General features: G+C 38.7%; 1 protein-coding gene across 1 annotated transcript; it reads right to left on the bottom strand.

Annotated features, from left to right (window-relative positions):
• Positions 1–2355: 2355 nt before the first annotated feature.
• fgf7 (fibroblast growth factor 7) lies at positions 2356–9013 on the bottom strand. Its single transcript, XM_044029652.1, has 4 exons — positions 8552–9013; positions 7490–8124; positions 3983–4089; positions 2356–3900 (listed from the first exon to the last, which is right to left on the bottom strand). Exons 2-4 carry the CDS (start codon positions 7773–7775, stop codon positions 3682–3684), a joined length of 612 nt encoding a protein of 203 aa, XP_043885587.1. The 5' UTR covers positions 7776–8124; positions 8552–9013; the 3' UTR covers positions 2356–3681.
• Positions 9014–14013: the final 5000 nt, after the last annotated feature.

Raw genomic sequence — 14013 nt, 5'->3', positions numbered from 1 at the left:
CAAAATTTTTAAGTAGAACAAAGTATTAAAAAGAGTATAAATATGATTTGTGATTTCAGGAGCATTTTCTGAAACAAAATCTGTGGGTCTTGGATCCCAGTGCAAGTGTTATTTAGGAGTCTGGCGTGCATGTGTTAGGCTTTTTCCTTTGGACTTCTGCAGTTTCACGTCTATGACAGTTCTCTCTCATTCTCGTTGGCTTCAGCCTCTCCCAGTTCTGCTGGGAATACACAGCCTTGAGTCTGAAATGTGTTTACATTTTGAGCATGTTACAAATTATCTGCTAAGACTAACTTTGCGTGACTTGGCAGAAGCCTTCACCTTGCTCAGATGTTGTTTGGGTCAAATGTATTTCAGGGGTTTGCTCTCTCAATTTGACTGTCTTTATCTGACAGGGGTTCACTAAGCCAGATGTGAACTCGGGCGAAAGGTAAAGCTCGAGCACAAGTGCTGGTGAGTGTGCTCGAGCAGGTTTATGTATATGTACGTATAAAAGTATATGGTGTTGGCACCTTGCCAATATGTCTGCGATGTTCTGACAAAACTCCACTGAGGCCGAATAAAAGAAAAAATCAGCAGGAAATCAGTGAGACATTTGACCATTGCAGTGTATTTTTTTTATCTTCTATCATAAAGTAATAGATTTATTCTCCCACATCTCACCCTCACTTATCTGACTGAGAGTGAACTTCACGTGCCGAGGATTGTCCAAGGACTCCAAAGTTTTCCCAAATGTTTCGTTACAACGTGTGTTCACTTTTCGTAAAGACAACGTCCACATATTTGATAATCTTGTCATTAAATCACTTAAGCTGCGAAATTGACTTCTTAATATCTCCAGCGGGCTGCTGCAATTTTATAGTTTGAAATGCTGCATTTCCTCAGTGTGCATTTCTTTCTCTGTAGGCTTACGTGACTTAAATCCATTTTAAATTCATCAAATTACATTTAAAGTTTAAGACAAAAGCTTGTTTAAATTGCAGCCCAAATTGGATTTCTAAGCATGTCCAGGTTGTATGTAGTTAGATTTTCTGGCAGTCTAGACACCTAAGAAACACATGAGATCCGATTTTTCCAAAGCTGATTCAAACCACATATGGAGGTAGTTTAGATTTGCAAGTCTGATCGGATTTTTACAGATCCGTTTCAATCTGAAGGTCTCGGTCACTTGGTCATATCAGTAGTACGTTTGTGCCGCAGTTCCTCTTGGAACCATTTAGAACAGAACCAGGCACAGATTTGTAAATATTTTGAGTTCTTGTTGGGTTTATAAAATGTCACAAATGATGAAAAAATATTGATTGGTGTTTACCAAACCTGGAAATGATGATGCTCTCAAATGTCTTGTTTTTATCCACTTAATTGATTATCATAATAGTTAATATACAATTAATTTAGCCCTCGCTTAGACTACTTGTTTTTCCAGGGCGTGGCCTGTAACTATATAAATCATGTCATGTTCAGCAATCAGTGGACAATAAAGCATTTTAAAATGGTTTCTCTCCATTTTAAAGAATTGGTGAGTGTATATTATTCATTCATTATGGCTCGTTGCTCAGTTTCATGCTCTACATGACAGAATATAGGTCATTTGCAAAGTTTCTGAAGTTAAACGAACCAATGTGTTTGTACACTGAATAAAATCATATCCAATAAAGGTTGCTGGTTCTGCCAAATCCACAGACTCAGCTCTGCCCAGACAATTTTAAGAGTCTGATATAGAAAAAATAGTTTGCTGACGTGTAGTGGCTGATGACAAACGTTGAACATTTACCAAGATAACAAACACCAGATCTTTTCTTTTTAAAATATGTCCAAAGTGCTTGTGATTATTGAGGCCAATGCTTCTTAAAACTGAAATTAATAACTTTTTTGTTATGGCGATATAAAAACAAACAATCATTTTTCACTTTGTTATTCTCTTGGCCACCAAGAAAGAAACTCAATATAGACTCAAGGGAACTTGGTTATTTTCCAAAACGTGCAGCGTTTAGCCAAAGACTATTGTTTATCATTCAGGGATGATTTGCCTCAATACTCAGCTGCCTCTGACAGTTGATTACTCTTTATGGGACCAAACAGGAAAGATTAGGGACACAAATCTTTTGTGCCTTCAACATGTAAAAAACTAACTTGATACTTTCAGACTCCCTAGTGGACAAGCCCCTGCGAATGTTACCTTGAACAACAGAAAATTGCATATTTACGCTACAGTCAGTAGGTTGGCTCTAAAATAAATTTTAATAAAATCCTCTGTTCAATTCCCTGACAATACTGACATAAGCCCATTCACCAGCCTCTCTACCCGTGTTTTTAACAAATAAAGTGTTTCAGAAACAAATTACAGACTCAAGCTTTAAGGGGATGCTTTAACATATAGCTCATTTATTATACAGATATATAAATAAAACAAATAACTTACAACTGTATATTATAAGATGGTGTAATGATGTGGCCAGAATTATGGTTATTACAGCAATATCATGCACAGAGAGTTGACTGATTTGAAGATTTAAATGAGCATTGGATAAAAATAAATGAATGTTTGTATTAAGACACTAAATTAATCTTATAAATATATATATATTTATATATATGAACTTTTATTGTACAGGATTGTTAAATCTAATGGAAAGAGATTGTATAGCACACACATTCATTGTGTAGTTAACTTTGTATTTTAATCTGGATATCTGTTTTCATTAGCAGCAGTAGATTATTTTTAGTATTTTAAAAATCACACCTTGATGGTTGAGAGGGAGTGAGTGAGCAGCTATGATGCGTTTGACCAGAGTCTGGTTGTCAATGCAGGAAGGACAGACAAATCAACACAAACAAGGTCATCCACATACAGACGTTCCCACACTCTTAATTTCACTGAACATGCTGTTGTATTTGTAATTGTTGTGCCTCTGATGTACTGTTAAGACAAGTCCAGCTTGTTTCAGCACATCTAAATCTCTCTTCCAGGACCTTTTATGTTGATCTACACTCCCGAAGACTTTGTGTTGATCGCGGAGGTCTCCTCATCTGACTGGGTGTCACTCATCTTTGGGATAAAAAAGTACAGCCCTGACTGTGAGTTATAACTTTTTTTATAAGTCACTTTGAGTTGACTGTGTAGACTTTATTTAAAAATGAGTGTAGTCTTCTGTGTTGAGTAGGATGGAAGTTGGTGGACTCCATTTCGTCAACGGGAAAATAAAATTCCTGAGTAGAACGTGATGTGTCAATTTAGTAAATTATGTTACCATTGGAGGAAAATGGATGATGTCAAATAGGACGTCTGTGAATTTCCACGTTAAAAAACATGGTTCCAGTCAAATTGTGAATCTCGCGGCCTCACAACAGGAGTTCATTTTCCACATGAAAGACTACATCATTTTTAGATGCAGTCTATGGTTGACTGTAGTGCTTTTACAGTTTATGTTCAGGTTGAAGCCGTTTCAACGTCTTATCTGTGGATGTTTTGACATATTTGAATCTGTTGTTCTCTCTGATGAAAAAACAACAACATAGAATAGATTACAGATTACATTACAGAATAGAAAACACAACTAAACTACAACTGGATGAGAGTGGAGCGTGACGTTGGTAATGAGTTTACATGTGGCCATTAGCATATAAAATATCGGATTGAAGTCATACACAATTTTGCGGCTCAGTCCTCGGGTTCTGTTCTCAGTCCACCACCCTCCGCTCGTCCTCCCTGCATTTCATAGGGATGAAGTGTGATGCTATGAGCTCCCTCCGCGTCTTCTTCCCTCGCATCGGCTTTCCCTTTTGAGACAGGGCAATGAACATTTCTTTTCCATTTTTAGTCCACTTTGCAGAGGAGTACGCATTGAAGTAGTTTTCTAGGAAAACCTCTTTGAAGTTGCAGTTTTCATTGTAGTTTTCCTGTAATAGAAAAACGTTACTGTCATTTCTTGATCTTGGACATTCAATTTGATGCTTGATTATAAAAGATCGTTGATATTACCTTGCCTTGCAGCATTCCTGCCTTGTTCATACAAATGTACCGCTGACTCTTCACGCCTTTGATAGCGAGTATGCCCCCCTCTGACACCGTCCTGATCTCCAGGATACCTGCCAGACAGTCACACGGGAAAGCGAGACACATTACAGGACAGATAAGACACTATCGTCCTCCACACTTGACATTCATCATCATTAACAAATGGGGGCGGAAGTTCCTGTGGTTAATCAGCCTCTGCTCTCTCTGGCTTCATTCAGGCATTGTTAACTGCCCTGGGTGGCCATTACACAAACCACAACCTATATGACCATAGCACATATGGGAGACAGATTAGGCCTCTCCGTCTCCTGGGATTGAGAAAACTACCTCCTCGCCTGTGCTTTGCACGCTACATTTTAGGCCTGCCCTTCAAAATGTGGGGAGAGTTAAAACACTTAGCTATTTTGGGGCGTGATATATATTTTTTATTATGCAACATTAGAACTAATGGCATAGCTGACTGTATTTCTCAGGAACTTTCCTGAAGGCATTAATTTAGCCACTGAAGTGAAAATACTAAAAATAAATTACATCTTTAAAAATGGAAATGCCAATCATGTATAATATTAAGAGATAACTGTCTATTCTTCAAGTGTGTGTTTAATCAGATACAAATGACGGATCATTAGTCCAGTCATCATTGTGATCGATCTGCTTAGCTTGATGAAAAAGTAAAATCTTGGCTCAACCGAAAGAAACACTCACAATCTGAAAGAATTCTCTTTGTTTAGTGGGTGTGATTGAACCGAGGCCCAAATAGATTTTTAAAGACTTGCATATTGTGAAAAGGCAGACCTAAAAGTGAAGTCACTTGCATTTTCAGACTGACATTGAGCATGCTGCATTTCACTATTTGCTAGATGACAAACAGATGGCAGTCTCCCAATCTTGTAATGTTGTTTGTGCTGCTCTCGCACTTGATATTTGACTGAACTCTCTGCTAAACTTTCACTGCCCTTCGACCACGTACCTGTGTACGAAGCTTTGGTGTTTTAGAAAGTTTAACGGATTCGTTAACACCTCTCTGAAACATTCAAAGTCAGTTTGACCATTCATTAGTCTGGTGGAATTTCAACTTCATCTATTGTGTATTTTCATGGTTGTTAAGAAGCATATAGCATCTCTCAATGCACATGGGTTAACTATACCTATAATATAATAAGTAAATAATGGCTACATCTGTTTGGTCTGCTGTGGATAAATGGAACACACACACACACACACACTGTTAACATTTTGGCTCTGATGTGGATACTCTCCAGCTTTCCTCAGCTTGAATAGATTTGTCGTCACTCGCTAGTCCAGCCTCAGGCTAAGTAAACTAACTTGAGGGTTATCCCTAATTTTGATTTTCCTGAACAGAGTTTGAATCCAGTGTTTACGTTTGATAATGAGGGCGTTCCAGACAGCCTTCCAGGAATGGCGCGCTATTGTGCAATTTGAGATTCACACTGGCTGCTTCACACCAGTTGCTTTGCATTTACGCAGAAGTGACGTATAATAATATGTAACGTCTGGCAAATTCGTTTTCTTTATTCGTATTGACTTTGTATTTCAACAGGTTTTTTCTTTTCGGTACTGAAACTCCTGAATATCTTTAGCAGATTATTTATGTTGCAGTTTGGCTTTACAAACACAATCCAGATACAATCAGTCTCTCACCTGACAACAGCACTGCTACACTGTAACCTGAGCAACAATAGAAACTAAACAATGCTACCATCCTCTAACACGGGTATTTGTAGTGGTTTAGGTTGATTGAATGCAGTTTATTTACGTTTAATGATATTTTTGTTATCACATTTTTGTTTAAACTCAAATTACGCTATGCCATGGTGTTTTGGTTGGAGCCAAAAAAAAAACAACGTGTTTATAATTACCATTCACTGTATGTCATAACAAATATTGTTGCTTTCTTTGTGTATTATAAACCATCTTTGTTTTTCTCGTTCTTATTTTTATTATTATTATCACTATTTGAACATGGCTGAATGAGAAAACAGGAAAAAAGGTTCTCTATATTGCCCAGTGACAGCATTTGTTAGCTCTTTAACCATTGCAGTTACAAAAGATTTAAGAAATGAACAAAATCCTCTTATATCTAAACTTTTGAATTATAATAAAGGTGAGAAAACCCCCCTCAAAAGCTCAATTAAAGCCCCCCCTTTCTCTTTATGCACACAACTTTTCAGGACTTCTTGTCTATTATGAATCAGTGATTTATTACATAACATATATATCAGCACCTCTTTGCTCTTCAAAGGCTGATTGACTTAATCGCTGTGTGGCTTTAGCGTGCGATCGTCAGCCACATATGGGTGTATTAATTTTTCTGTCTTTCATTGCCAGTTGTTGCACAAGCATCTTTTCCATGAGGCATCTCTCTCTCACTCGTGTCTCTCTCTCTCTGTCATGCCAACATTCCACAGCCACAGCTGTACTGTCAGACGGGAGGAAATGATAACTACTTATAACATCCTCACAATGACGGAGATTTCCAGTAGTAAAATCACTAACTTTGCAAAAACTATTGGCTCAAGCACTTAGAATGTACAGTGTTGACATATGATTAACAGGGCGAGCAAATCAAATGAGCCGTTCAGTAGCTGATTGTGTTTGATGTTCATTGAAATGGCAGAGTAATTCTTGACTAGACCTCGGCAGTACATTGCTGCCTCTGTGTGAGAAGTCAGTTGTTAACCAGGAGGTTTTTATTAATAGTGATGCCAGCTTTTTGGTCTAATATTGACAGCTTCTGTGCCTGTGTGAGTCTCAGTTCATGGAGGTCTGCCATCAGCCTCAGCCTCGATGACCATTTGGTTTACTTTATAACGGTCTGTGTTTATATGCTGTTATGATTTAAAAAGCCAAAACCTCCACCTGCTCTGTTTTACCTTTTGCTACTTTGGCTGCTCCAACAGTGACACATTAAGCCTGCGATTACGCTGTGGAGAACTATGTATGTACAATAACAACTTCCACGTGCTCCTGTCACCTTGACAGGCCAAGTGGCATTTAGTGGGAAAGATTTCACATCACATTTAAAGCTGCAGTGTGTAACTTTTTGTTGTTGTTGATGTCATTATTCTTATCATTGTTTGGTCTTCATGAACAGAAACAGTATAACATTATTTGTCTGCTGCTTCCTTCACTTGAAAACCCCCTGACTGAGGGAGCATTTGTGTGTATACAGCCGCAGAGCAGAGGCGTTCATCCGCTGAAACTGCTGAATGATGCTGTTCTTTGAGAGATTTGACAACAGTTTTAATAATAAGGACATTTGTTTATATTTAAGTTACGCACTACATTTCGAAACTGATTTGCACAATGAAAACGTTCTAGGATTAAGCCTGTACTAAAGATATCCCACATTCAGAGAGTAATTAGTATATTTTAATGTTTTTATTGCTAATACATTCAAAAGGAAATTGTTAGTATTACTGTATATAAGACAAAGAGATTCGTCCTTACTGTTGCAGTCAGTGGGATCTTGTGTCCCATTGATATTGCCCCTGTCATCAATTGTCACGAACCACTGTGTGCGGCTGAACAGTTGTCGTATGCGCACATCGCCCCCCTCCATGTAGTCGTAGTTCCTGGTGTGACGCTCATGTCTGGAGCAGTTCATGATGGCAGTGAGTTGCTCTGGAGTGCAGTCACTGTAGACCACACACACACTGCCAAACAGGAACATCGCATGCAAGTACAGTCCCGAGAACAGATTTTGAAGGTTCCATGTCAGCCTCCATTTGCGCATTATAATACAATGCAGTGGGGATCAATGAACAACATACTGAAAATGTGAGCTAGAGATGTGCACACTATCCCTCGGCCCAGCGACCCCGGGATATGTGACCCTTGCGTCGTGACCCTGTTTATGCAGCAGTCTGCGTCCCGATGGGCCAATGAGACGGGGTTTCTGTGGAGGAGACTTTGTGAAGGTGTGCGAGATTTGCTGATGCTGAAGAATACTGATGACAGAGTTATGAGATGGGGTCTCTCTTTATTCCTCAGTGACGGTGCACGTCGAGTGCTCCATCCTCTTGAGACCATAATCCGAAAAGAGATGTCATAATCCAGTTGAGGAAATGTTCAAAATAATGTTGCTGTAAAAAAGAAAAAAATAAGACCTAATTAATTAATGTGGTAAGGAAAATTAGATAATTTAAATATGTAAGTGAATATTAAGATTTTGTAAATAAAATGTAAAATGAATTGAATTGCTGGATTTCTGTATTCCTGGTTATATGTGTTTAAATCAAAACATATTTACTATAGCAAAAATAAACACACAATAAACATTTTAAAATAATACAATATCGGTGATAACTGTTTATTTGAGAATGAAATTTAAAGAAACCAAAAAACAAACATTTGTTAAACAGAAAAATATTTGAGGTAAACGATATTCTTTGTTATATTCTGATTGAATGGCATAATATTGTGATAAATATTGTTATTGCCCAGCCCTTCTCCTTAACGTGAACAAACACACAAACCATTAAAAAAACATTTTTAGTTTCTATAACTTACATGAGCTCCAATGGATGACAGGAGATGTCAGATGATATTTTCCCTGTCAGTTAAGAGTTTTAATCTCAACACTCCTTTCTTCTACAGCTGCAGCCTCAGTTGTATAACAGGTCCAGTAATGCAGTGAAACTTAACAAGTGCTGGAAGCCTCTGTCAATTCCCACGTATGTCTCCCTGATTCTGGCAGTTTGACTCTGTTGACTCTGTGCATCTTCTACTGTCTGCTCAGATAAAAGCCTCCTGCTGACCTCACTTGAGAGCAATTAGGTCTCAACCAGTCAGCTGTCCCTGGCTGAGGTGCAATGGAGAAACACCCTCTCCCTGCCTCTCACTGTCTCTCACCTACTGGACATGAGAGGGAGCTATAAACTCTCAAAATACCAGGCACTCTCCTTGGTATTCACTCCTCAAATACTTCCACCAACATTTGCATACACACTCACTACAACAATCTATGTCTTTTCCAGGAAACGTGTTGTTCTTAAATAGGCTGGAGCTTTGCGTGTAACCGATCTCGCCGTGACTCAGATTAATTTACAACTGATGGTTAAGATATTTGTTCTACTGACTAAGCTTTGAAGAATGTCTTCCCTATCATTTTAAATGTCACAATTAATTAGTGGTTTTACTTAGCCGCACTGCATCATCACCAAGGATTTATTGACTCATGTAAAAAAAAAAAAAAAAACTTCAAAGACACGCTTTAGTTCTTATTTTTATTGAGCGTAGTAGTGGGAAGTAAGTTATAGCTGACAGGTAAGCATCCAGTGGGAGAAAAACAGAGAACAGAACTGCTCAAAAGTAGTCATTTCAGTGTCAGGGGTCATGCACTTTTTCACTTTTCGTGTTGGTGTTCACAGTTTATTGCCTTACATACCTGGCCTTTCCTTGGTCTCACTACTTCAAAAGTTTATATGGGCCCTAATGATGTGCTGCCTCTGGCAGGTCAGAGTTGCGAGCCTGAGAGCGAGGGACATCTAGCCGCAGCAGGTTTCCTCCCTCGTCTGTGAACTGGGGGTCATAAAGACCTGATCTATTAGGTGTCACTCCGGTCAGTTTGTCTGTCCCTTCAGTTACTCCAGAGACACTTCACACTCTGAAAGCAGCCCGCCAAACAATTAGATTCAGAATCTGTTTATTGCCAAGTAGGTGTTAAATACACAAGAAATTTGCTTTTGTCTTTGAAGTCTTTACATTTTGATTCTCCAAACTATGGACTCTGTTTAAAAGTGGACATAGTCTCCTGTTTTAAAGCCTCTGGATTTGGGAATTGACAGCGGCATGTCATTTTTTTAAACCACAGATTCATAGACACCAACTGCAACAGGCTCCTAGTGGAAGATATTACGTCCCCTTATGTTTTATTATCTATTTTCCTCTAAATGGAAACATCATTTACAAAATTGATAAACTGTGCTATTGAATAAGACCTCAAACTACTGATAGAGACCATTAACTCCTCGGGAAAATGTTTACTGATTTTATAAATCAAGTGTAGATTTGGCTCATTATCCCATATCATCTCCATTCAAACGGTTTCTTTTGTAAGAAGAGGTCGTCCCCTGGTGGCTACATCTATATGTATATATATATATATATATATATATATATATATATATATATATATATATATATGTATATGTATGTATATATATATATATATATATGTATATGTATGTATATATATATATATATATATATATATATATATATATATATATATATATATATATATATATATATATATATATATATATATAGTCTGTGGTTTGTACCCTTACTAAACCCGGAAGAGTAAGACCAACTTAAAAATGTGGGAAACCACAGACACAATGATCTTTGTAACTGATTTTCAATGTTTTAATCGAGAGAAAACAGACTACATGATCCAGTCAAGACACATGGACCACACACTTGGTGTTTAATCAAACTATCTCAGGGAGGAGATTCCAGGGATTTGGGATATCATGGAAACCCGCGTGATTTAACATGATTTCAGAATATAAACAGACATGGAGGCGGACTGTCTGCGTAGTCAGTTAATAGCTGTTGTGTGTACGGTTTTGTCCTGAGAAATACAAAATAACTGTAATTGAAGTCATGGCTAAGAAGATGGAATCAACTTGGCTTGTTCAAGTTCTGGTCAGTCAGTCATCATCTAACCGCTTTATCCTCCACCAGAGGGTCGCGGGGGGTGCTGTGCCAATCTCAGCTACATCGGGCGATAGGCGGGGTACACCCTGGACAGTTCACCAGTCCTTCGCAGGGCCACACAGATAGAGACAAACAACCATTCACACTCACACTCACTCCTACGGTCAATTTAGAGTGTCCAATTTACCTAATCCCCACATTGCATGTTTTTGGACTGTGGGAGGAAGCCGGAGAACCCGGAGAGAACCCACGCACACACAGGGAGAACATGCAAACTCCATGCAGAAAGGCCCTTGTTCCAACCGGGGCTCGAACCCGGGTCTTCTCGCTGCAAGGCGAGAGTGCAAACCACTACACCACTGTGTGGCCCCAAGTTCTGGTTCTGAACGATATTACGCAACATCTGTTTCCTGGTCAACTCGCTCTCATTGGTTATTGGTTATTTAATACTTATGATTTGAAATCAGGAAGACTACAGGATAATTTGGCCACATAATCTGATGAAATCAGCCTAAACCTGACTGGAATCTGGCCAATTATCCTCTAGTGTAGGGGAAGGCTTTAGGCGCAAAAACGCCCAAGGGAGCTCAGACAAACTGTTGCTCCTTCATTTTTAAGTGAACCAGTGTATGTGGTGAATATATCTGCCAGTGAAGGCATCCAACTGCGTGCAGACCCTGAACATGTTTGAAGGATTACATATCATACTTGGCTTGGAAACCCCACGTATTCTCCTAAGAAGAGCCTGACGCGATGCAACAGAACAGAAAGATGTTTGAGATTATTGCCCCAGCAGGACTTGCAATGTAAAATGGAAGGATGAACTGTCACTCCACCGTTTCATTTCCAGTGAGTATTTCCAGTGAGTGTCTGCAAGTATCACCTTACCAAACTCTTGGGGAAGTTGACCATCAGGAGAAAGTTGGTCTGGGAGTGGAATATTGGAGATTATGTATCATTAGATAATACTAATTCTTTTTTTTTTATAACCAGTGAGTGACCCTTGTTCTCATGTTGGGAAATACGGAAATTGTGTCATGGCAAGCATCTTGAAATATGAAACAACTTTGCTGCTGTAATTGAAAACCAATGTGAAAGTTACATTGCATGCAGCTGGAACAGTTGAGTCACAGTGAGAATACAATGTTACAATACATTTCTGCAGTGTTAACATTGTAGAATGTTACATTAAAGTTCCTGTATATAACACTGTAAAGAAGAATCTACACTTTCTGAAATATTTCAATATAATTCCAGAGTGCATCATTATACAATGTTACATTGTATTTACGGATATTCTCCCTCAATGTAACATGTTGTATTGTATATTGGGAACGTCACAATATTGTTCCTCAATGCAGCGTTTTAGGGGTTTGCGTTGCAGCTCTAGAATGCAAGATAACATTCTACTGTATAATGTCACATGACATTCTACTAACTAATGTATGTTCACAGAGTGTAACAAAGCACATTCAGAATGTAACATTCTACAAAGTTAAGTTCCAGTTCCAGGATGTAACAGCATAGAATTATACGACCTGAAATGTTTAGTTCATATTCTAGATTTTATGCTACACTTCTGAAATAGCCTGGGTGAACCCAGCTGAGTCGGCACTTTGATTTCACTTGGCAGACACGTCTGGCAAGGATTCATCCATCCATCGTCTGCCACTTTATTCTCCACACAAGGGTTGCACGGCTGTTGGTGCCAAACCCAGCTGAGATAGGGCTAAAGGTCACCAGTCACAAGTCCATCGCACACCTCGGGGTAATTTAGAGTGTCCAATTAACCTCTGCTTGTTTGTGTGTGACAAGCCTGAGAAAACCCAGTTCCAAGATGTTTTGAATTGATGTTTTATTAAAGCAGCCACAGTTCATTGAAAACAAGGGTATTACAATACAAGTGGTAGATATGTTAGATTTAAATTTCTATTCAATTTTTCAACATTTTGTGTCTCACTTTCTTGTATGACGTCTGTGCTTACCCATGACTTGTGGTTCAACTTTAATATATTAGATGAGATTTGGTTTCAACCTATGCATAAATTATTCATCTTTGTCACAGAAACTCATTTTTCAAGCATTCACTGTCAAAGAATTTACCTGCCATGTCCAAATAGTATCACATTTAAAATCACTCCTTAAATTATTTCTTTCTTGCTTTCTTTATAATCATAACAAATATTATTTTCAGTAGTAGAAGACATTAGTTCTTGTTCTGTAATGTTGTAATAACCTATTGAAGTCGTGCAGTGGCAGTGAAATTGTAGAGCAAAGCTTTGCCAAAAATAAAGAAAATAAAATCAAATCACCACAAGGCGACGTCTGTGAACCACTCACATTCTTGGAAACTGAGAGTAGGAAGCTGCTTGTGTCCTTAAATGACACATTGTGTTCTTACTTAAATCCTTTGTGTGTGTGTACTTGTATTTGATACCTGTTTATCTCCTTTTCTGGCATAGAGACTGACCTTGTCAGGACCGGTAGTCCTCATGGAGGCCAAAACCTGGTCCTAATGAGGCAGAACCTAATTTCTTAAGGAACTGATTAAGTTACGGGCTAAGGTCAGGGTTAGGGTCAGGCATTAACTGGTTATGGTCACGGTTAGAGATAATGCTTCATTTAGGGCCGTCTTAATGTATGGAATGTCAGTGCAGTGTCCCCAGAAGAATAGATGCACAAACTTGTGTGCGTGTGTGTGCAGGTAGTTTGGTTTTATGGCCTGAATTGCTGCCTACTGGCGTTGGAGGATCAAAGGAGCAGCTCTGTCTGTCTGGAGTTTACAGTAGAGTAGGAAGTGCAGTGGCCGTGAGGCAGGCACATTAGACCTGCGTGAGTGAGCCTCTTTAAATGTCACTTACTGAATGCTTTCATTCCCATCAGTCCGTGTCACTATCTTGTTAATGTGTCTGTTTCTCTCCCTTTTTCCCTGGCTGTTGTTTTCTGTTTTGACAAGTGGAGGTCAATGTCTAAAGTCTTGCGACTCCTTTAATTGATTCCTATTGTTGAATGTCATGTTTAATGTTGTACAAGCCAGCAGAGAGTCAGTGAAGGGTTTAAATGATTGCAGCGTAACACGCAAACACGCAAGCTCACAAAGAACTCAAATCCCATTCCAGCTCTAAAATTCAGAATAACCTCCAGCTCCAGTCGCAGAGCCTCTGAGCTGCTGCTTTGTCCAACAACATCAACTCAGTGATACGATCACCAGATCTTCTCGTTGTTGCTCTTTGTAAACATTTGCCATGCCAATGTCTCATGTTTTCCTCTCTGCTACACTAGTTTACCAGTTTTCATGGCGATAACTA

The sequence above is a fragment of the Solea senegalensis genome, linkage group LG7 (assembly GCF_019176455.1).
Source record: "Solea senegalensis isolate Sse05_10M linkage group LG7, IFAPA_SoseM_1, whole genome shotgun sequence".
Taxonomy (NCBI): domain Eukaryota; kingdom Metazoa; phylum Chordata; class Actinopteri; order Pleuronectiformes; family Soleidae; genus Solea; species Solea senegalensis.
This window is presented reverse-complemented; position numbering and strand designations above follow the sequence as displayed.

Coding starts and splice junctions, on each gene's coding strand:
- fgf7 (XM_044029652.1), bottom strand. CDS start 7,775: ATGCGCAAATGGAGGCTGACATGGAACCTTCAAAATCTGTTCTCGGGA. Junction 4,090..7,489: donor AGATCCCACTGACTGCAACA/GTAAGGACGAAT, acceptor ACTGTCTGGCAG/GTATCCTGGAGATCAGGACG. Junction 3,901..3,982: donor CAGGAATGCTGCAAGGCAAG/GTAATATCAACG, acceptor TTTCTATTACAG/GAAAACTACAATGAAAACTG.